Source organism: Lepidochelys kempii, chromosome 15 (assembly GCF_965140285.1).
Source record: "Lepidochelys kempii isolate rLepKem1 chromosome 15, rLepKem1.hap1, whole genome shotgun sequence".
NCBI classification, from domain to species: Eukaryota; Metazoa; Chordata; order Testudines; family Cheloniidae; genus Lepidochelys; species Lepidochelys kempii.
The window spans coordinates 5,949,959-5,973,978 of record NC_136394.1 but is presented as its reverse complement, the minus strand read 5'-3'; the positions used below and the strand labels follow the sequence as shown (position 1 = coordinate 5,973,978).

At 53.2% G+C, this 24,020-nt stretch overlaps 1 protein-coding gene across 6 annotated transcripts; it reads right to left on the bottom strand.

Annotated features, from left to right (window-relative positions):
• Nucleotides 1-768: 768 nt before the first annotated feature.
• PRODH (proline dehydrogenase 1) lies at nucleotides 769-22,753 on the bottom strand. Of its 6 annotated transcripts, none has more exons than XM_073313047.2 (14): nucleotides 22,383-22,753; nucleotides 21,258-21,466; nucleotides 13,460-13,494; nucleotides 12,749-12,898; nucleotides 12,331-12,395; nucleotides 11,494-11,610; nucleotides 10,260-10,339; nucleotides 9,589-9,670; nucleotides 8,064-8,156; nucleotides 7,529-7,675; nucleotides 7,065-7,240; nucleotides 6,882-6,980; nucleotides 5,991-6,079; nucleotides 769-2,287 (listed from the first exon to the last, which is right to left on the bottom strand). In XM_073313047.2, the coding sequence occupies exons 1-14, from the start codon at nucleotides 22,713-22,715 to the stop codon at nucleotides 2,097-2,099; spliced, it is 1,866 nt and encodes a 621-aa protein (XP_073169148.2). In that variant the 5' UTR covers nucleotides 22,716-22,753; the 3' UTR covers nucleotides 769-2,096. The 6 variants fall into 6 exon arrangements, with proteins under 6 accessions (XP_073169148.2, XP_073169147.2, XP_073169152.1 ...); XM_073313046.2 differs by having other exon boundaries at nucleotides 12,749-12,922; nucleotides 22,383-22,749; XM_073313051.2 differs by having other exon boundaries at nucleotides 12,749-12,922; nucleotides 21,258-21,485; nucleotides 22,383-22,462.
• Between the last annotated feature and the right edge of the window lie 1,267 nt (nucleotides 22,754-24,020).

Genomic DNA, 24,020 nt, shown 5'->3' with positions numbered 1-24,020 from the left:
CAGCAGCGCTAATCCCCTGAACACCTTTCAGGCAGGGGCACTACTCAAATCCTGCAGCAGGAGAATCAAGAATGAGAACTAAGGGCTGCTTTCTCCTTTCCCTTGTGCAGTGCCAAAGGCAGCTGGGCACATTCCTGGTCTTCTAATGAAAGAAAGCTGTTTTAGGACTCCTCCCTCTCCTGAAGGGGAAGCTTTATGAGCCAGGAAACCATTTCCACATTACTTTGTTTCATACCCTGCTTGGCAGCACTTCAGTTAGCGGACTGACCGGGGGAGGAGGGAACTGTAAGAGGCAGATACCTCTATGTCTTCACAGGCACGCCTTAGACCCCTGGCCTGCAGCAGGGAAGGCAGGACCCCCCCCTTCTGCATTTGTGGGATCAGCTTTGGGCCCCAGGAGCAGGTGCAAACAGTGGCAATAGGCTCAGCAGCTACCAAGTCATTTTAAAGGACACTCTGTGCTAGTTCTTCCAGAAGAGGCAGGACAGTAGTTTGAAAGTTTAGGGCCCTTCCACCTACCCTTGGAGTCGCACAAGACCCTGGCTCCCGAATTTTTCCCTCCTCCAAAAGCAGCCTGCATTTTATTCCCTGCCCTTTTTGCTACCTGCTTTGGGGCTGAGGATGAAGGCTCAGAGCAGATTGCTAAGAGGTACTCAACAGTACTCATTTAACATGACCGTGCTAGCCCAAGCCAGGACTGCTGAGGGGTAGGTCCTTCTCCCCTGAAGCCCAGGCTCACAGGCCTGACAAACAGCACTGATGCTGGTCTGGGAACATTGGTAGATTTAATACATGCACAGTTCTTTTTTCAAACCCAGGGTGTCACCGCAGCCAGCTACAAATCCAAGAAAACCCAGCGGTGCAGACAGCTGGGCCACTTATAAAAAACACAGTTCTGTTCTAAAGCAGCACATTCCCCCTCCCCTCCCTGAACCCCCCCGTCCAATTTAACCTCATTCCCAGCACAGGTGCTTCCCCTTGTGTTGCAGTTGGCACCCCACCCTTCCTCCTTCAGCTGCAGGACAAGGGAAGAGCTGCCAGAGGCTGGCTGTGTGCAGTCTGTGCATCAGAGACCAGCCGTGCTGGCCCCCAGACTCTGTTCACAGATAGGTTGAGCAGCAGCTTTGAGAGGCATTACCCCACTGGCATGCTCTGCTACTGTTTCTCACCAATCTCCCCCCACCCTACACACTCCATCAGCTAGGCAGGCCCTGGGCTCTAGTGACCAGCATCAAGTGTCAGGGCTACAGGCTTTGGCTGGTGAGGGCATGGAGGTGGGGCAGGAAAGGGTGTGAAAGGCACCAGCGTGAGAATCATTCCTGGCTCTACTAGACTTCCTTCCCATGTGACCTCAGACCAGACACAATCATTCTGTGCCTCAGTTTCCCTATCTGTAAACCAGGGACACCCGCCACGTGAGGACACAATTCAAGATTTAAGTAACCCCTAGCAATGTGCAGGCCCCAGAGCTGCCTGGATGGAACCTCCCACTACAGTATGAACACCCGGTTCTCACCATCTTCACCCCACCCTGGAGAGCTAGTGGGGGTGCCAAGCTACAACTGCTTTCCGATGACTTAACCTTTGACCCCTGGGGCATGCCATCCATCCTCCTAGGAGCCAGGAATGTGATCATGACAGCACCAGGAAGTTGGATGGAGTCACAAGCAGGTGGCTATGACTTGCAGGGACATGATAGAGTCTCCCACTGTTTTACACCTATGGCTGCTCTCTCCCAGAGCCCTGCCTTTAACTAGGGGCCATTCTGCAGTCCTATTAAATCCCAGAAAGGCAATGGTGTCCTAGGACAACATTTAACTGCATTTAACTTAAGGAAACAGCGGCTGCTGAACCATCCCACAGCAGGGGCAGTGACATGGGCCTGCAGCAGAGATGTTTACTAGAGGGTCACTGGTGCAGGTCAGATATTAATGCACTAGAGAGTGTCTTTGCAGAGGACTGAGATTGGTGGAGAAGGGTACTTGGAGAAAAACAGCAGCAGTTCTATTAAAAAGCCACTAGGTCTGCCAGTCTGGGATATTTGCTGCCGCATGACAGCGGTTCTACTTCTATATCCCAGCCCAAGGCAGGACAGGTTAGTGGCTTGGATTACAGAAAAGGCTGCCAGTGATCAGTCTTCTCTTCAACTCACTCCAGAGGAGCTCCCTCTCGCGTTTGGCTCTCTTCATAAAGCCCCTGTTTTCCAGAGCCCTTCTGGACAGGTACGGCAACACTTCGTTCACAGGGCCGTAGGGAACGTATTTGTAGACTGGATAACCTGCTTGCCCTGAGGAGAGAAATCAAGGTAACTTACAGGATACAGTGGGCAGGAATCTCTGCTAGTGCAAATCAATCCCACTCTATCGACTGCTGAGATACCAGTTCACACCAGCTCAGGATTTGGCCTCCCAGAGCAAGACTTTAGAAGCATTTTCCAGGTGCAATTCCAGACCACCTCTGTGGCCTCTGGAAAGTTACTCAGGGCAAAGAGCACTCATTTTAACCTCTCAAGCAAAGGAATTTGCACCCTGGCCTCAAGGCAGCACTTTCCCAGCCCAACAGAAAAAAAAAGTCACCCTACATAATCTGCTAACACCATTTCTTCTCATTCCTTTGTTACACCCCACCACGTTTACTACAGTGGTGACAGCAGCACATTGAACCCTTTCATGCTTCAAGTAGAGATCTGCAGAGACCTCAAGACAGGGTGTAGTGAGGAGCAAGAGCAGCCCCAAGGTGCCACAGGGGCGGAAGAACAATTCTGGAAATGCTTAGAAGATACCAACAAAGGGACTCAACGGGCAGTGATCAATGGCTCCATGTCTAGTTGGCAGCCGGTATCTAGTGGAGTGCCCCAAGGATCGGTCCTGGGGCCAGTTTTGTTCAATATTTTCATTAATGATCTGGAGGATGGTGTGGATTGCACCCTCAGCAAGTTTGTGGATGACACTAAGCTGAGAGGAGTGGTAGATACGCTGGAGGGTAGGGATAGGATACAGAGGGACCTAGACAAATTGGAGGATTGGGCCAAAAGAAATCTGATGAGGTTCAACAAGGACAAGTGCAGAGTCCTGCACTTAGGACGGAAGAATCCCATGCACTGCTACAGACTAGGGACCGAATGGCTAGGCAGCAGTTCTGCAGAGAAGGGCCATGGGGTTACAGTGGACGAGAAGCTGGATATGAGTCAACAGTGTGCCCTTGTTGCCAAGAAGGCCAATGGCATTTTGGGGTGTATAAGTAGGGACATTGCCAGCAGATCGAGGGACGTGATCGTTCCCCTCTATTCAACATTGGTGAGGCCTCATCTGGAGTACTGTGTCCAGTTTTGGGCCCCACACTACAAGAAGGATGTGGAGAAATTGGAGAGAGTCCAGCAAAGGGCAACAAAAATGATTAGGGGTCTGGAACACATGGCTTATGAGGAGAGGTTGAGGGAACTGGGATTGTTTAGTCTGCGGAAGAGAAGAATGAGGGGGGATTTGATAGTTGCTTTCAACTACCTGAAAGGGGGTTCCAAAGAGGATGGATCTAGACTATTCTCAGTGATAGCAGATGACAGGACAAGGACTAATGGTCTCAAGTTGCAGTGGGGGAGATTTAGGTTGGATATTAGGAAAAACTTTTTCACTAGGAGGGTGGTGACACATTGGAATGCGTTACCTAGGGAGGTGGAGGAATCTCCTTCCTTAGAAGTTTTTAAGGTCAGGCTTGACAAAGCCCTGGCTGGGATGATTTAGTTGGGATTGGTCCTGCTCTGGGCAGGGGGTTGGACTAGATGGCCTCCAGAGGTCCCTTCCAACTCTATTATTCTATGATTCTATGACTCAAGAGAGAAAGGTTCAGACTCCAATCTGAACCTAAGTGACTCTCCCATGAAGCAGAGCTGAGGAAGATGAGCCATAGAGAACATGTCAAACATTCAGCAGTATGAGGCACATAAGATCCCCTTAAAAAAAGGATCCCCTTGAAAAAGGTAGGGGTGGGGGAGAACTGGGAATTCCCCTGAGCTTGGGGAAGAGAGAGAGAGAGAGAGAAGTGGCTGGTGTCACAGGAGGAAACGGTGGGAAACCCCAGAAGCAGGGAGGGTTGGGCCAATTCAAGAAGCACTCAACCAAGAATACCCAAGTTATGACATAAACATGATCTTTTCCAGCCAGCGGGCCAGTGACTTGGCTGAAGGAGACTGGAGAGGCCAAGCCACCCTCAGCTTGCCAAGGAAACTGCTGAGACTCTAGCGGGGTGAGGAGTAACAGCCCAGCACCACCACTGCGCTAGTGACAGGCATGTGAACAGTTACTGGGTGCCTCAGCACTCCTCATTCACGCCAGCCCAGGCAGCTAGAACAGCGATGTCCTACAAGTCACTAAAGCAAGGGTGGGGCAGCGCTGGGCAGCTCTGCACAGTGCCATAGCCAGACCACACCACAACTCCACCCACAAGACATTCCCATGTCAATTTAGTTCCACAGTAGCCACAGCATCATGCACATGTTTCTACCCCTTCCCTCTAGGCATAGCAGAGGAATGCTGGCAAGTGCCAACATGCATGTGTCAGCAGAATATGCGGGGAGACTTCTGTGGAGGATGGGATCTGATGCCATGGCTACTTACACAGGCCAAGGAGAAGAAACCTCTTGACTCAGCTCTTCCAGTTGTCCCACAAGCCTTAGTGACTAAGAGCAGCCAGCGGGTCCACCGTGAAGGTGCATCAGAGCTCCTGCAGCCAGGCCTGTGTGCACACAGGTATTGCCAGACTGGGTCAGCACTATGGCCCACTAGGCCAGTATCCTGCTTCAGGGCAAGGTGCAAGACATCTCACAATAGGTAGTGATGGGATAGTCACCTGCCCCAGGGGAGTCCCCTTCTGACCTCCAGTAGTTAGTGGGCTCCAACCCAGAAGCAGGAGGATTGATGTCTTTTCTTGAGCTTTTTAAATTGCATTTAACTCCTTGAGCTATTTGTTACCCATAGAAGTGTCCAATAGCCTTTGAATGTGGCTAGTTCTCTGCCTTAATAATACACTTGGCAGTGAGTTCCACAGTCTCGTTACACCTAGAATGAAAACATTTTTCTATTCTTTGACTTTTTCACCTTCCAATGTCATTGGATGTTCCTTGCTCTTGTGCTAAGACAGAGGACAAGCACATGATCTCCCTTCCAGATCAGCCATTTTATATACTTCTATCATATGGCTTATGTATCTCCTTTCAAAGGAGACCAGTGCTGGTCTTCTCCATCTCTTCATCCAAGAGCTTTTCCTGCCTCTGGTCATTGTCACTTGTCTCTGTGCCCCCTCTAATTGTGCAACATCCTTTGAGATAGGGTGAAAGGTACAGTACACAGGATCCAGATGTGCACCAACCACTGATTTGTAGAATAGCATTATGATTATATTGTCAGTCCTGTTTCTTATGTACCTTAACATCTTGTTTGTTTGACTTGACCACAACCATGCAGTGAGCAGATCTTCAGTAAGCTGGACACACGTGCCGGTCCCTGTCCTGAGTTCACACAGTTACAATGTGGCAAGGTTGTGCACAAGCTATTAATTGTGTCCTCTCCTGCATTGCTCAGTATTGAGCTGCCCTCTTGCCTGGCTAGGCCCCTCAGAAGTGCTGCCGTGCCCATGTTGGACTGACTAACCTAAGTTACATCCTCTGCCAATTGCATCACTTCACTACTCGTCCCTTTCCCAGATCACTAAACCCTGCTCCTTACACGCAGCCTTCTGGCACCTGCTCTTTAACTTTTGGCCATGACAAAAGCGATGTATTCCTCCTGTTTTGTCCTCTCAACCAGTTTCTGATCCATGATAACACCTAGTCTCCTACCTCATGACTCGTCTCTAGTAATCACGCATGAAAGATCTTGTTCAAGGCTTTTTTTTTTTAAAAAAAGATCAGCCAGATGGATCTCTACTCTGACTGAACGCAGCACAGCAACCCCTTCCCCATCTTGGGCGCCCAGAGGAATACACCAGACACTTACCCAGAGGGAAGGTGATCTGGTCACACATGCCCAGCAGCTGCCCAAAGTACACCTTTTTCTCAGAGGGATGAATGCCAAGCTCTGCCATTCTGTAATGGAATCACCAGAGTCACACCAGGAGATGCCCAGCAGGAAACACTACACTAGAAGGACTGACAGTGAGCTGGAGGGACCATGAGAATCCTGCTCCTTTTTCAGAGATCTATTGCCCACAGGCCTAAATTAACTTCCCATAGAGTAAAAAAGTAGACTGCAAGAGAAGCACAGCAGAGTTGGGTAACTAGTGCCCATCCCCTCAAAGTGCCGGGCACAGCTCTTCCCTGGAATCACTGCATGCCCTTGCCCAGCACACAGTGCTGTATCGAACAGTTTACAGCCACAGCATATCTTTGTCTGGCCGCTAGCCTTCATACGCCCAGTGATACAAGAACCCAGGAGTCTGGTATTCAGCACTGGTGTGAGCGAACACATTTACACCTGCAGGCCAGAAAGGTCACCACAGAGCAAGCAAGTCCCTTCCTGAAAGTGGCTTCTGCCAGTGTCTGATCTCCTATTTGCCAGACCCCCAAGGGCCCCAATTCAATTGCAGCCCTGGGGCTATTCTCCTAATGAAACAGGAAGGTACATTAATTCAATTCCAGACCATGCACAGGCCCCCTCCCTTCCAGCCTCTTTCCCCAGCTATGGCCAGCCACCGTTCCTAGTGCAGTCAGATGCTGTGCAAACGTCACCCACACAGTTCTGCTGCCACCTCTCAATCCCTTCTTGCAGCAGCCCCTGCTAGCCCCACGCTAGGCTCCCACACAGCTGCTCTGCTGCAGCACCGTCTCCCACTGCTATTCGAGGCCTGGCACCCACGGCTCTTGCCACGCTGCCACATCAGTGCCCTACCTGTGAAGGACGAACTTCACTGTGTCCTCGTTGTGCGATGCCACCATCATACTGACTTTCCGGCTGTACTTGATCTCCTTGAGAACGTAGTCCAGGCACCTGCAGGACAGATCACACGTGGGCCCAGGGAAGTGCCCAGGGCACCACCTCCTCACCCCGGCATCCCAGCTCGGGCCCTCCTACCTCTTGTACATCTTGCTGGTCTCTTCATACGTAGGGTTGAGGAGATCCTCGTAGCCGACTTGGGCAGCTCGAGCCTGCTCTTGCTCCATGTATGCGCCTCTGACCAGCTTGGCTCCAAAGTGCCAGCCCTCACGGTGAGAGAGCTCCATATCCATCGTCACATTGTCGTATGCCTCCTGCAGTGGAAAGACAGAGCGGTGACATCCACTGAAATGCTGTCTGGGGAGCAAGGCTCCAAGCCTGCTCCTGGAGTAGCTCTGCCCTGAGACAGGGCTGCTTGCACAAACTGGCACTGAAGCATCCCCTCCTGCAGCATGACCTATCTCCATCCCAGTGCCTGCCACCACTGCTTGGAGCACTACCGTCACCACTGCACCCGGGGCCCTTCAGGCATGCAGGCTGCACCCCGCACACGGCTGGGCCCTAGATCCCCTGCCCGCAGGTGGCACTGGCCAGACTCTCACCTTCAGGTAGCACTGGAAGGTGTTAAATATGACTGCCTTCTCCATGTTGAACTTGCGCTGCATCTCCAGGGTGAGCCGGCTGATGGCTGGCTGGAAGTAAGTCTGCTCAGCGTCCACCATCAGCCTCACTCCCAGCTCCAGGGCTCTCTGCAAGGGGAAGGACACTCCTCAGGTCAGGCCACAAGCAGTGACTAGGTTCTGTCCAGGTGGAGTCTGCAGGGCCAATGCTGAGCCCACTGCTATGTAGTACTGCAGGGGTCCTGCAGATGGCAGCATTCACCCCTGCACGCCAATGCCTCCAGGGAACACCTGCTGGAAGAGCCCTGTGACCCTAGCACAGCAGCGTACAGGCCACAGAGAGCAGGGCTTACAATCTGGGGCTCACCCAAAACGCTTCTGGTACCGAGGCCATGCTGGGTCATGGGTGAGCAGGTCCATCTCCCTCACCCTGAGGTCAGGGCCCACTCTACCTCACCCCGGCTTGGAAACTTCCCACCAAGACCCCCATGACAGTCCAGGCAGGGCCGCTCCTAACCGTGGCCAGGATGTCCATCCTCTGCAACATTCGCTTCATCTGCAGGTCTTCCTCTTCGGTGAAGCGCGAGAGCAGGGGCTCCAACTGGCCGGTCTGAAAGGAGAAGCACCAGACAGCCTCAGTGCTATGCCCCTGCGGCCACAGCTTGGACATTACAGACCATAATCCTTCCCTCCCTCACCCAAGGTGCAGAGCAGGACATGGCACAAGGCCTCTGGACAAGCGCTAACCCTGAGAGCCCATGCAGCTATTCACTCCCTCCCCATTTACACACGTGGGACGCAGGCATGTGGGACAAGCACTGTGTGCTGAACTCTCTGCATCAAAGTGCAGGGGGGGCCCAAGCTGGGATCAGGTTCCAAGGAGTAGGAGTACCAGCATGCTCCAGATTCTAAGGGGCATCCCCCCAGCCCCATTCACCAACCCTGTGCACCAGCCACCTTAGACTGGGAGCCAGAGCTGCTGCTCCCCAGATGTTACAGAAGGGGCGTAGAGCAGTGGCTCTCAAACTTTTGTATTGGTGACCGCTTTCACAAAGCAAGCCTTTGAGTGTGACACCCAGTTTGTGAATCCCTGGTGTAGAGGGTTAGGTGACTGGGGTAATGGCAGCTGCTGGCCCGGCAGGGCCTGGGAAGCAGGATGGAGCCCTTCTATCTGAGGAGCCCCCCGAAGAAGCTGTTTGAGAGAGGAGAATGCTTGCACCCCTAACCCAGAACTTGCCCTAGTTCCATGCTAGGGGAACGGCTCCACTGACAGGCCTGGCTGAGACAGCCTGGTCAGAGTCCAACCCATTTCTCTGCTCAGGCCAGCACAGCAGCACTGGGCTGTGCAGAGGTGGGGTTGAGGCGGATGCCCAGGCTGGTCTCCCCTCCCCACCCCACCCTGTCGTCTGGAAAGAGCAGATTAGAGCACAGCTCGGCTGCCGACACCCGCAGGGCCCAGCTCCCAGCCCAGCCACGAGGGGGTACTGCAGCGCTGCTACAGCTCTGAACTGCTGGCGCTGGATCCCCAAGAGGCAGGAATGCCTCAGCCAGGACCCTGGAGTCTTCCCCACCCAGGGCAGATGGATTCTAGCCACCCCTCCCCCCGACCTGCTCCCACACAGGGCTCTGCTTAGCCTGGGAGTTCACTTGCATACACTCGTGTTAAAGGAGCTCCACCATGTGCATCTGACCAATCATCTCCCACATCCAGTTCAAGAAAGAGGGTAACCCAGGGCTGAAGGGTGCAGACCCCAAGGGGAGAGAATTCTTTATGGTGCATGGTGTACGTAGAAGCAATGGGATGCAATCAAGGGATCAGACGAGTATCAGGATGAAGTACCTGACAGGAAGCACCTCCCATGTGACTGGCTGATCCCGGTTACTTGGAAGTTTTAGCCAGTCAGTTCTAAAACATTGGAAGGTATGGTACCAAGGAAACTCTCCAGCTGCAGTGTTCCGTGCCATTACCTGGGGTGAGCTCTACTGCTCAGGAGGATTCCCTTGGGGCCTCTCCCTGGGCCAAAATAGTGCCACTCACCCACCTTCATGTTTGGGATGAGCAGCAGCTTGGAGAGTTTTGTTCGGCTGTCAATCAGGCTGTTCCAGTCCAGCAAGTCCACGGTGCTGCAGCCAGAAAGACTCTCGTTAGCGCCAGCTCCAAGCAAACTCCCCAAGGGGTGCACTGGCAACTTCCTCACTAGTTGGGATGGATCAGTGACCCAGAGCCCACTGCTGCCTGTCCTGACCCAACTGGGGAGGATTTCAGCAGAGCTCCCTGGGTGTAGATCCCAGCACTGGGATTTTCCTTGGTCACCAGGGGCCTGGCAGAGCAGCAGGATCAGCATGGCAACTCTGGGTACTTACCCAGTCAAACTTTTCCACCCGAGCCAGCTATGGCTCCGAGAACTAACACGCCCCTCAAAATGCCCACAACAAACATGGCCACCACCAGTTTTTACCCCTTCCCAGTGCAGCTCCCTGGCCTCTGAGAAAGGCAGCCTCTCCCAGGACCCCTGCCCTGAGCCATTGCTCTAGAATTGGGAAGCTGCCCTCTCCACCTCCTACCCCAGTCCCTCTGACAGTACACACACTGGCTGAAATGGAAGCCTTTGGGACCCCTCCACATGCTCCTTTCTGTAGCACCCCCCCACTCTGCAGCATGTTCCAGGAAGGCCAGAGGGTCAGGCTGGCTGTGGCCCAGCAGGGAGCTCACCCAGACATGCCCAGGTCCTTGCCCGTGAACCAGTGCTGGCTCTCTGCCTTGGTCACAATCCCAAGGTTTGCCAGGGTCTCCTGCAATGAGAAAGGAGCAGGTCAGAGTCCCTGCTGCCACCTGCTGTCCCCAAACACTGCAGTGAGCAGCAGCCCGCTGCCTTCGCACTGCAGGCCTGGACTCTGCCCTGAGCCATGACCCTGCTTCGAGACGATGGCTGGGGTTGGACTGTGCCAGTCCCTGCCCACCACAACGCCAGGTGGCTGAGATGCAGACAGCTCCCGTGGGCTCAGTGGTACCAAACAGCCACTCGGAGCTTCCCAGGGGGTTCTCCCTTGCTGCTGAGCAGTTCCTGGGAGAGAAGGGAGCACTAGCCTCATGGCTGCAAGAGGGCTACTGCAGGAGCTATGCAGGCACATGCACCAGCACCTGGGACAGACCTCACAGGTACCGGCCAAGAGGGGCTCCCCGCATTGCTCTGCCTCGAAGGGGCAACAATAAATCTCAAAAGATTTACAGTGCACTGGGACCGATGAAGGGGAATGGGGATTACAGTGCAACCGCAGCCCAGGGGAAGGACTGGGGGAAATGCACAGAAATGAGCCTGCTTGGATAGGGAGCAATAGGGCGCGGATTATACTGACTGCTGCATCATGCTCTTCCGCTCACTGAGCATGGAACCAGAACAATGCTCCTCCCAGACTCGGACTTTAAGGCCAGAAGGGACCATCCTGAACATAGAGTCTGAGGTCCTGCACGTTGCAGGGCAAAGAACCTCCCCCACCCACTCCTGTAATAGACCCCTCACTGCCGGCTGAGTGACTGAAGTCTGCAAATCAGGGTCTAAAGACTTCAAGTTACAAACAATCCAGCATTTGCACAAGTTCAAGCCAACAGATGACCCATGCCCATGCTGCAGGAGAAGGCAAAAAACCGCAGGGTCTCTGCCAATCTGACCTCAGGGAAAATTCCTTCGATCCCCAAATATGGTGATCAGTTAGACCCTGAGCACATGGGCAAGACCCACCAGCCAGACACCTGGGAAAGAATTCTCTCTAGCAACTCAGTCCTCCCCAGTGCTTTAACCCAACGCCCCAAAGCATTTCACAACCCCCAGAGAAATGTGGGGGTGCAGTGCCCCAGGAGGGTGATGCAGCCAGGGCATGAGCAGCACAGATGCCCATGGGGCAGAGTGGGGAAGACAGCTCCTTTGGGAGCGCTGCGCCCAGCTCACCTGCAACTTCTTCACCTCCAGCTTAGTCTCCACCACAGCCAGCCCGGCCTTGCCCTGCTCTGCTGCCATCTGGTGAAAGAACCTCCTCCACTTCATCAGCACCTCCGAGAACTGCAGCTGGGGGAGCAGACTGCAGGGTGAGCTCCCCCTCCTCTCCCCAGTGGGGATGGCTAAGACCCACCGCCGTGATTGTACCCTAGGGGCATTATCCACCCAGCTGGGCACTCTGCCACGCCAAGTAAGCAGGACTGGCCCTGCTGGGCCCCAAACAGGACAGTGCTGGCACCTCCCACTACCCCAGGCCCCTCCTAGTAAAGATCAAGGCCCCTAACGCTGACACTAGGCAGGGGTCCCAGTGAGATAGCCCAGCATTTAGCCAGATCTCCATCCTCAAAGCAAGAGGCAAGCTCAGGCCCTTCTACATCAGATAGGAGCTCTGACTCTCTAGGAATGGACTACGGCCCAAGCTGCTGCCCTGATCAGGACACTGGTCTCCCCAGGGAGTCTACTGAGCATCACTGACAGACACAATCCATAAGCATGTGCCTGGCATGGACCCAACAGGAGGGACCATCCTGCTTGGCACCCAGCTCGCTGAACTGAGCCCAAGTGGCGGGGTGCTGCCTGCGAGGAGAGTAGTGAGGCAGATTTGGTCCCAAAGCCCTCATCCAGCATTAGGGGCTGCCGTCCTTTCACACGCCAGAGCCACCTCCTCTGCAGCTCCTGCCACCTGGAACAGTCTCCAAGTAACTTCCAGAGCCTGTCTCAGCCTGAGCACCCCTCCTCCCTGCCTCTCCCTCTGCCATCGTGTGAGCCCTGGCACCAAAAGTCACTCACCAGGAACTGAGGCCTTCCTAAAGCCGTCAGCTTAATGGCCGAAAAGCTGTCCTCGGAGCTGCTACCTAAACAAAGCAGGAGAGAGCTGAGGTGACTGCAGCATCCATAACTCCAGGGCAAGTAAAGGAAAGCAGTTCAGGGGAATCTGGAGAGGGGGAGGAATTGAGAAAGCCAATCTGAGCTGGCAGATCTGTCCTTCGCCCCTGCTGGATACCCTCCAGAGACTGCAGCAGCCCCTGGCCTCTGCAGCAAGCCACACAGCGCTGACAGTTGCAGCAGGAGAGCACCTGGAGAGCCATGGCCCAGGGGTGACTATGCAGCCTGTTGGGGGAGGGGCACACTGCCAGGTGCTCCCAGAGGGACAGTCAGGAACAGCAGACACGGGGCACTCTGGGGGTGGTACATGCAGGGCACCTACCTGAGGCCTCGATACAGCGCAGGAACGTGTCCATGTGCTGGTCACACTTTGTTTCGTCTGCATAGAAGTAGGTGCGGGCACTGATGACCTTGTCCCGGCGATCCCCAAACTCCCGATGCGCACGGTACTGCTTCTCTCTCTGGGCAGCACCTGGGGACAGGTAGGGGGAGCGTGCTGCAGACACGGCAGAGCGGGGGAGATCGCAAACAGCCACATGTCCCTGGAACAAACCCCCTTACTCTTACCATTCCCATCAGCCCAAGCCTCTGGGGATCTCTCAGGCCCTAGGAGAAAGTCCCAGGGCTAGATTTTCATTGGATCGAGGTCCTTCTAGAAGATCTGCTCTAGCTCAGCCACAAGCCAATGGGCTGGAGGCAGGACTCATGGGGTGGGATTCCCTGGCCTGTGCTATGCACAAACGCAGATTAGATGTTCCAGTCTTAATACCTATGTGAGAACTCAGCAGCTGACAGACCGTAGCTCCGTAGCAATCTGAGACCCCCACGAGCCGAGGCTCCCCCGGAGCGCTTTAAACACAGTCTATGCCTGGGTTTTCACAGTTTACGAACATATCAAGGTACAATTGGCCATCATGCCCCAGGCAAGGGTGAGGGCCAGAGCCCTGGAGCATGTTGGGGAGGATGGTCTGGGCCAGAGTCTCAATAGATTAGCATCCAACTAGGCTGTGTGAGGAGCGGTTGCATCACTCACCCCCCATCTCCTTCTCAGATGCAGAGGTACAGGACCTAGAGGAAGGAAGCAGATGGTGAGACTACAGTCCAACCCCCTCACAACCAGCTCTCTTGGCTTCACATGGGTCAGCTCCCTGTACCCAAAAGGCCACTGGGGTTTGGCCAGATCCCCACAAGCCCCTCATCCTCCCTGTTCTTCACTCCGGCAATGGCCATTCATAGAAGCGCTTCTCTCACGCGCCTCCGGGGCCAGAGCACTTTGCTGGTGGGGAAGGGGATATTTTCCAAAGCCTCCTTCGGGCCTAAGTCCATCGGAGTCAGTCATGTGCAAACCCCCCACACTCCTGGCCACATGAAAATCAGTGGGACCTTCAGTGCCTTGGAAAATGCTAGCGGAGATTCCTACCCCACCCCACGGGGCAGCCAGCTCTGGGGTGGAGACACTGCCATAGGTGAGGAGAGCAAAGTTGCCCCAGTGTCCATGCCCTCTAGAATGATGGTGGAAGCATGAAAGGACATGAATCTTTAGTGCATCTGCCATGTAAATATCTTGTGACACGAGCTACAAAAATGCCATGTGAACGCCTGTTCTCACTTTCAGGTGACACTGTAAACAAGAAGCAGGCAGCATTATCTCCCGTAAATGTAACCAAACTTGTTTGTCTGAGCAATTGACTGAACAAGAAGTAATACTAAGTGGACTTGTAGAGTCTAAAGTTTTACATTGTTTTATTTTTGAATGAAGTTATGTTTTGTACATAATTCTACATTTGTAAGTTAAATTTTCATTAGAAAATGGTTGCACTACAGAATTTGTATTAGGTGACTTGAAATATACTATTTCTTTTGTTTTTTACAGTGCAAATATTTGTAATAAAAAAATATAAAGCGAGCACTGTACACTTTGTATTCGATGTTATAATTGAAATCAATATATTTGAAAATGTAGAAAACATCCAAAAATATTTAAATAAATGGTATTCTATTATTGCTTAACAGTGTGACTTATCGCAATTAATTTTTTTAATCGCTTGACAGCCCTAATTTTAATATTTTTTGTATTTAGTTTACTAGGTTTTTCTAAAAAAGTGCAAGTCCCCTCATATGCAGCAAACGATCTTTCACAAGCAGTCAGCAAGGCTGGAAGGCACCATTTGGCCGGATTTTGATAGGGACAGCGAGAGGGACCACCCTCATGCAAAACTACCTCCTGCTAATTTGAGTCTCTCCTCTAAACCAGAGGCAACGTAGATTAGCATATAAACAAGTGGCTAGGTCTAGCATGAAGCTGGGGGAAGGACTGGTGGCGCCCTGGGGTCAGCAATGGGTCCTGGTTGGTTTAGAAGCAGAATGAAATTCCATATGAACAAGCTACAAAGACATCCAATTGCAGCGAGCACAGCAGCATGGGGCCCCCTTGCTGAACTCAGCGTTCTGCATTCTCTGTGCAATGGCCAATGGCACTACTAAGACCAAGAGCAGTATAGGCAATAACCCACCTGCCGCTGCAGGTGTGCATTAATGTGATCATGACAGTGAGTGGAGGAAACACCAGAAATTCAAACAAGCCCAGAGAGCTGCAAATACCAGCCCCTCCTAACCCCCCCCCCCCAAGGGAAAGCTGAAAGAGAAAAGTCAGGAGACAGCATTTAACAGAGGTATTGCCTAGAGAGAGCAGCCACAGAGCTCAGAGCAAGGGACATGTAATACAGCAAGGCACAGTCCTCCTACGAGTACTGCTAGTGGTGGCAGGCCCCAGATTCCATCCGTGAAGAGGATTTCTTAATTTCACTAGTAACAAGGAATTTTCAACGTGCAGACACTAGGCTTTGCTAGGGCCAGCCTACCCCGGTTGTGTACCAATTTGGAGACTGACACATTTCAAGCCATGCAACTCCGTAGTGCAGGTGCAGTGATCCCCATACAAGGCACTCAGTGCTGTACATTTAGCAGAATAAGCACCTTTTACGCAGGCGTCCCTGTGCCCACACTAAGGGGTTGCACTGGCTTAACTGTATGTGCTTTCACATCTATACACTGTGTAGCCCAGCCCTTGGGGTTTTCAAGAGCAACTGTGCAGCTAGAGGCTAAGAAGCAGGAAGTGAAACGGGCCCGCCTGGTGTCCCTGCGCCAGGCCGAGTAAAACACAAACTGGAACAGCAGCAAGAAGTTCCCTGTTGGTTTGTTAATATGGGAGAGCGCACTCGTGTCAACATGCCCACCTGCTCAGCATTCCTTTCGCATTATAATACAGTGCAGCTTTCTGGTTCCTGGCCTGGGCTTTTAAAGTATTGGTCAGAATTGTGCATTCATAGAAGGGATTTTGCATTTTAATAAAGCCAAAAAGAAGAAAAGCCTTTTCCCAACTGAATAAACAGACGAGCTCCCATGTCCTTTTTGGAAAGTTAGTCCCAGCCAGCAAATTCACAGCAGCAAACCCAGACTTGCGTAAATATTTGCCTACAACAATTTACGGGATGGAGCAACACGGGAATAAACCTTGTCAGGAGAGAAAAGACATCCCCTTTAACAGAGTGCAAAGCAGCCTGCTGGGACACCAACACACCCTGCGCCAAAACAGCCAGCTCCATGCGCACACAAGATGAGACTAGCCCAGAGCCCGGAGGTCTGGTAGGGTTTGGAGGAATTACACACCTGATAGTAGCACCTCTCATCTCCCAGGGCTCAGCTGACGGTGGTTCAATTCCTTCCCCATTTGTGAACTCCTATGGGCAGCCCAGCTCTGAAGGAGGCAGAGCTAAAGTGTATTTTGATCTACTTGGCACAGTGCCCCACAGCCTGGGACCACCCTGGAAGAGCCTCTGATTCAGGGCCAAGAGCATCATGCTGGCTTTGGAGTTTGGGCCATGATGAGGGCGGTGGTCTCTGGAGTTACAGCAAAAACCAGGTGTTCTGGAGGCCTGGTCACAGCCCAGCAGGGGCTTTAGAGATTAGGACCAAGCCAGTGACTTGAACCTGGAGTGGCATTCTGGTGCCACGTGCCTTGGTGCTGCCATGAAACACATGGGCTACAGTTAAAGTGGCCTAGACTGATGCTCCTAGTTACAGTCATCCAGTTTCTGAGTGACAATCAGGGTTACTAGGTTCCTACCAAGAGGAACAGCTGCAGCTTCCTAGCTAGCTGGATGATGGGCAGTCATTGGTATTGCTGTGTGGTTCTCAAGAGGGGGGTGGGGGGGATGATGAGTCTATTAGTATGCTGTGGCTGCGCCTGTGTGAGGCCCACCTCGTGTTTAACGGACACTCCAGATGTCACTGGTTCCCCAGACTCGCTGGACACTATTTCTGCTGTCTCTGGGCTCAGCCAACCATTGCCCTGCACCTTGTGCAGTGGGTGTGATATGCTACCAACCAGCCCCAATGCACTAAGTGCACAAGGGAATGGTGAATCAGGGTCTGATTTGGCTGGAGGGTTAATTCTGACCACCCTGCTTTGGTGAAAGCCTCATGGAGAGGCAGAAGCTGAAGCTGCTCTTCTGGGGAGAAAGCATTTCATTGTTGCTCCAACACAGACGACTATGCCATAGTGTTTCTATGGGAATGGCTGGGGCCCCAATTTCCCCATTTTCCAAAACAGAGGATGCAAAAATGGGCACAGTGAACTGATAAAAATTTAGCATGGAATTTTATGAAAAATATCTCCACAACATTTGCCTTGGTCTAGCCCTGAGCACCACAGCAGCAAGGGCACAGAGATTGCCAGCTGATAACTGCTAAACACAGATCAATTTCCTTAGCTGTGGGGCTCCAGGGCAGAGCAGGACTCCCTCTGCCATCACACTCTTCACTGCACACTCAACTTAGCCACACGTACAGAGAGAGCACAACCATTACCAGCTTAGCATAAACCCCTGCGCCAAGTGCACTGTGTACGTCCAGCTTATTGGTGGTCAAAAGTCACGGCTTTACCAAATCAAAACTAAATTTCACCAGAACACTGGAGATGTCCTTGGCAGTGAGAATCATCTCATGTTCAGCTTTCTGCCCCAGCCAGCTCTGCCGTGTGCTGGGCAGGCATAGTCTCAATGACTGGCGAGGCACTCCCCTTCCCTCACCCGCAGATCCTTGTTCTCAAGCAGCTGAATTTTTTCCCTCCAGCTTACAAAAAAGGAATTCTTACAATGGTCAAGGTGGGACACTTTTTACCCAAAAATGAAGTTTCAGAAAGTTCTGAATGCCTGAAAACAGGGGCTTAGAGTGGAAATAAGGGCAACTTCAACTCAGTGATTTACACAAGCACCCTCTAGTCTACACTAGAAGCCCTACACTGGTGCAGCTACATAGATGCTGCAATCTGTCTGGTGAAGATGCCCCATGCCAATGGGAGAGAGCTCTCCCGTTGTGAGGTCTGCAGCCACATTAGGGGAGCAGCAGCCATGAGCCAAGAAGCGAAAGGTCACATCCTCAAGTTCCCTCTAAATTACTTTAAAACAATGTAATATCAGGCTGTTCAGAAGGCTCCTGCACTAATAGTACCCACCACCACCGGATACAGAAACAGATCTTCAGATGCCTAAAGAAAACTTGTTTGATCGTCTTCTGTCTGGCAAGGAATCACTTCAGCAGTTGTGGTTGTGAAGTCTCTACTTCATTATTTTATCTTGTCTATGGTCCCTGCTTCCCTGTTTATCTGTCTGGTTCTTTGTCTGTTGCATAACTAATTTTGCAATATTTAAATCAACTAAGGTGGTGGGGCATGATTAGACAAAGAATTGTTTTGCAATATGTTAGGATTGGACAAGGAACTGCATAACATTTTAGTAAAATGATTGGTTAAGGCAGGGGAGGCCGATCTGGGGCTCCGGAGCCACATGCAGCTCTTTGTATAGGCACCGACTCTGGGGCTGGAGTCACAGGTGCCAACTTTCCAACGTGCCAGGGGGTGTTCACTGCTCAACCCCTGGCTCTGCCACAGACCCTACTCCCACTCCACCCCCTCCCCTGAGCCTGCCATGCCCTCACTCCTTCCCCCTCCCCCAAGAGCCTCCTGCATGCCACAAAACAGCTGATTGGGAGGTGCAGGGAGGGTGAGGGAGGCGCTGATTGGTGGGGCTGCCGGTGGGCAGGAGGCACTGTGAGCAGGGTGGGGGAGCTGATGCAGGGGCTGCTGATGTATTACTGTGGCTCTTTGGCCATGTACACTGGTAAATTCTAGCTCCTTCTCAGGCTCAGGTTGGCCACCCCTGGGTTAAGGTATAGCTAAGCAGGACTCCAGTTTCACTATATAAACTGGGTTCCAAGAAGGAGACTGGCTGGGCAAAAAAAGGAAAAGAAAAAAAGACCTGGAAGAAGAACTCACCTCCAAGACACAGCCCAAGAGCAGAGCTGCTAGAATCCTATGCACGACCCTGACGTGCAGCAACAAGAACTCAGCTGAGACCGATCTTGCCTCGCCAACAGGTAAAGTCTGCCTGCGTGACCAGGACTGGTGAGCACAGCATTGTATTCTTAGCATGTGTATTCTGCTCTGTGATTGTTAACAGAGGGAGGTTAAGAATTTCTGCGTAAGGCTCTTTCACTGGTAAAAAGGTCCTGCAAACCCACAGAAGAGTACGCCTTGATCCCTAGGAACTAAGTAAAGGTGGGTGCCCTAGAGCGTGCAGGTAACACAGTCAGCATAATAAATCCACCTCTCCGAGGCTCTGCTTGACAACATACTGCTGTCCATACTGGCACTTAGGTCGGTGTAACTTATGTTGCTGGGGGGGTGGCTTATTCATAACCGAGGGGGGACAAGTTATACGGATGTAACCTGTAGCGTAGACAAACCTTGGGAGGAATCTAGGGACACAAGTCTTGCAAGAAATTGTCCTTTTGGGGCAGAACTCAAGGACACCTCCGAGAGGATGGGGAGGGATCCCCGCACCAGCTCCCAGGCGGAGGCAGGCAGGCTAGCTAGGAGATCTGCCTGAAGGGGGTACTCAAACTGAGCCTTCTGGGAAGCAGCACAGAACTTGGCAGCTCCAGTGCTTACCTAAAGGCTCTGCCTCTATGACAGCCAATCAAATTGAAGGGGATGGGCCTTATTGACCAATTGCATTACCAGGAAGAAGCTCAAGTCGTTGGCAAGTTTGAAAGGGCACATTCTGTCCCAGGTACTTGCAGGCAGAGAAGACAATTTCCCTTCAACTGCAGCAGGTGCTCCACAGTAATCTAGTCCTTGCCCACTACCAAGGTCACAGCAAACCGCCCCAGGCCAGGCTTGAGGATTCAGCAGCACTGAGCCCACCTCCCTGAGGGAAGGACATAGACCATGTGCACATGGGTTCAAAGCACATGCTGTATTGGTGTAGGTTCCATTCAGCACCACAGGCCAGAGACAACCCGGCTTTGCCAAACGCAGCTCTGATCCCACAGCAGACGGCTCTGGGTTTGAAAAGGATGTACAGATCAGATGTCAGGTCACACAGGTCCTGACTGAGCATAACATGCACTGGCCCTGAATTTCCAAGTGACCAGTGATTTTGGAGATCCAACCTAAGACAGCTTAGGGACCAAATTTACAGAGGGTGGGTGTTCAGCACTTCTTAAAAATCAGACCCTTTGAAGACATCTCAAATTGGGACCCCCAGAAAAGAGGCCCTTTCTCCACACAGGAAAAGGAACATATAAATGCTTCGCCCCACCTTTCGGTCTCTGAGAAAGGGCAAGCAGAAGGGATGATGTCCCAGAAGGGGTGCCACTGAGCATTTTCCAACTACACTATCCTTTGGAGGCAGGGGTGGATGGGTGGCTTTTTGGTGCCAAAGCAGAGCAGTGTCAGCACCTGGGAAGCTAGAAATCTGAACTGTACGTTCTCTTTTCACACATGGGCTAGTCTGAGGAGAACATGACCAGAACAGCAAGGCAAGGTCAGCACGTCCATGCAGCACAAACTACAGTGTGAATGAGCGAATGATTTGAAATGGCCATGGTGAACATGTAACAGCATGAAACTGTCTCCCAAGTCACCAGCTCAAATCTTAACCTTAAGGTAAGTTTGAGGGAGAACAGATATGATGAAGCTGTCATGGGCCTGAAGCAAGGCCAGGAAAGGAAAGCAAAGGGACCAGAAGACAGAACAGAAGCAGCCAAATCCTGGACGTCACATATTATGGGTTCGATTCCCTAGGAAAGCTCATCATGGACACAACAAGCTCCAGCCATTCCCTTTTATAACTAGGCTGCTTGAGCAACAAGGCCTGAAGAAAGGAGCTTAACTCACACTATCAGATCATTCCTTCTCCTGTGCCAGCAGCAGCCCTGGAATAACAGAGGCAGATAAAAAAGGGAAAATCCTCACCAGATGGTTCCCCCTTAGGTTACATCCACGACTGGAGCACAACCTGCTGCCTAGTTCATCTCACCCCACACACTAGCTCTGTCCCCCTCTCAGCACTCCCTGGGATACCTTTGTACATCAGGAGGTTTGAAGAGCCAAGCTCTATTTTCTTGCTCCCCTCATGAACCACAAAAGCTCCCCAAAGGTGGTCCCAGTTCTGATCAAGCTTTGGGAGGTCTAGCAGTACTAGCCGTGTTGTATAGGGCAGGGAGGGATAGCTCAGTGGTTTGAGCATTGGCCTGTTAAACCCAGGATTGTGAGTTCAATCCTTGAGGGGCGCATTTAGGGATCTGGGGCAAAAATTGCCGATTGGTCCTGCTTTGAGCAGGGGGCTGGACTAGATGACCTCCTGAGGTCCCTTCCAACCTTGATATTCTCTGATTCTATTCACATCCCTCAGCACAGGTTGCCTAAAGCTTTGCTTTTAATTGCCTGCAATCTGCAAACAAGTAGTGAGAAGCACTCAGATGCTTACTCCATTTCCTTACGCTCCGCCTCCTCTGGCGTCAGATCCTCCTCCACACTATAGTCCAGCACCGAGCCCACCCCAAATGCACGATTTCGTTGGATCAGGGGTTTGATGGCCGCTTGGTCCTCGCCAGCCACAAACTGCCCATAGAAGGTCATCTTCATCAGCTTCTCAAACAGCTGCTGCCCCAGCAGCTTCTGGCTGAGGTTCATCAGCTGCAAGACACAAAGACAGCTTTCCCCGTGTAAGACAGCTTTCCCCAGCACAGGCACCTTCTTGCCCCGCCATACCTGGGGTAACAACTCTGCATTAACTCTCAGAAACAGTGCTCTGGGAATGCCAAGACCCAGACGCACCAGTAGCTGCAGGGGCCTGGATTAGTCTGACCTCAGGCTCCAGCCAGTGCTGGTCACACCAGAGCTCTGCCCCTCCACAGCACTTTAGAGCCACTAAGAGGGTCCAAATCACGATCCCCATTTATACAGAGGAGGGAAAGGAGGGAGGGCACATGATCTTTCCCGAGGTCCCAGAACCATTCCGTACCAGCACCAGGATGGAGCCCAGGTCTCGGCCCGCGCTCCAGGCACTGGACCACACGCTGCCCGGGGGGGGGGGGGGGGTACGACGACGACAGTGAGACCGTGACATCCGATGAAGTGAGCTGTAGCTCACCAAAGCTCATGCTCAAATAAATTGGTTAGTCTCTAAGGTGCCACGAGTCCTCCTTTTCTTTTTGCGAATACAGACTAACACGGCTGCTACTCTGAAACGTACCAAAGATGAGATCCTAGCCGCACCTGACCCCAGACCCCCTCTCCCAGCACCCGTCCAGAGACACCCCAGTGCCCGCGTCTAAGGGAGGAAGGAGGCCAGAAGGCATCAGTCACAGGCAGGCTCGAGGGATCCCCTAGCTGACTCGCGGGGGGGTGTCATTGAGGCTTTGTGCCTTGCCCGGACGCCCACACCTTGCTTTGCAGAGCGCCGGGAGATGTGCGGCCACAGGAGCAGCCCTGAGGGGCCCAGACCGCTCCCAAGACGGCCCCAGCTCAGCCCCGCGGGACAGCAGCCGAGCCCCGGCGAGCCTGCTCCGAACCCCCCGCCCCGCGCACGGCGCCCCGGGGTTCCGCTCACCTGCCGACTCCGCGCCACCAACGGCTCCACCGTGCACAGCCCCAGCACCACCAGAGCCCGCACCAGCTCCGCGCTGCGCTTGCTGCGAAACGCCTCCCGCGCGTCCCCGAAGTGCACGGCGGGCGGCAGCGGCTGCACTCGGGGCGTCCCCCGCGGGCCGGGCTCGCTGCGCGCCGAGCCCCGCTCGGGCGGCGGCGGAGGAGGAGGAGGAGGAGGCGGCGGCGGCGTTTCCCCCGGCTGCTCTTGGCGGGCGGCGGCGGTGGAGCGGAGGCAGCGGGGAGCGTGCAGGCTGTAGGCGGCGCGGACCACCAGAAGCCGGGCACCGCTCGCCATGATGCGGGAGACTGCCGCGCGCCGGCCTGAGCCGGTTTAAATAGAGGGAGCTCTGCCCCCCCACCCCTCCCTGGAGTGCCCCGCCTCTTTAGTGCGTAGCCCCGCCCCGCCCCTGGCACGCCCCGCCCACTATCTGGAGCGTTCCACCCCCTTAGGGTGTAGCCCCGCCCCCTCCCTGCAGCGCCCCCTGTCGCCTGTTGGTGAGCTGGCACAGCAGAGCAGGACCCACAGTCAGAGTTATGAAGGGCCCTACATGAGGGGTGGGGGCTGCACTCCATGACCCCTCTCCTCCAGTCCTGTGTTCCTGGTGAGCTTTGTCTGATACAGGCACCTATTTCCCCTCCATTAACCCCCCACCTATTTTCATAGTTGCTAGGTGGTCACCCTAGTCCCGAAGCACTCCTAGCCTGTCCCTGGGGACTGTGACCCAATCCCCCCTAACCTGCCCCCTAAGGATGGTGGCACAAACCCACCCTATCCTGCCAACAGGGACAGTACCCCAACCCCCCATCCTGCCCCTAGGGACTGTAACCCAACCGCCCTATTTTGCCCCTAGTGACTATGCCCAACACACTCCTTAACCTGCCCCTAGGGACAGTGCCCCAAACCCTAACCTGCCCCCTCAGACCTGAACCTACTACAGGCCCCTGATGGTGTCAAAGAAATCAAAGAGCAGCTCCCTGGTTACATTTCCATCTCCCCAGGCTGTGAAGGCCTCAGTGCATTATGGGGCATGAAAGTAGGTGCACCCAGGGATTTGCAGGGAATCTGGGATCCAATGGCCATGCATCATAAGAACAACACAGCGAGCTAGGATCTTGCCTGGTCCCCCTTCAGCTCTTGGGAAAGGTGTGACTATTGCAGTGCCGCAGCCCACCATGCTCTGCACGTACCCAGTATGGCTTTGCCTTCCTTAATCAAACCCAGTCTTCAGATTGCAGAGCCATTGGCCATTATCTTTGAAAACTCATGGTGATCAGGCGAGGTCCCGGATGACTGGAAAAAGGCTAATGTAGTGCCCATCTTTAAAAAAGGGAAGAAGGAGAATCCGGGGAACTACAGGCCAGTCAGCCTCACCTCAGCCCCTGGAAAAATCATGGAGCAGGTCCTCAAGGAGTCAATTTTGAAGCATTTCGAGGAGAGGAAAGTGATCAGGAACAGTCAGCATGGATTCACCAAGGGCAAGTCATGCCTGACTAACCTAATTGCCTTCTATGATGAGAAAACTGGCTCTGTGGCTAAGGGGAAAGCAGTGGACGTGTTATTCCTTGACTTTAGCAAAGCTTTTGATACAGTCTCCCACAG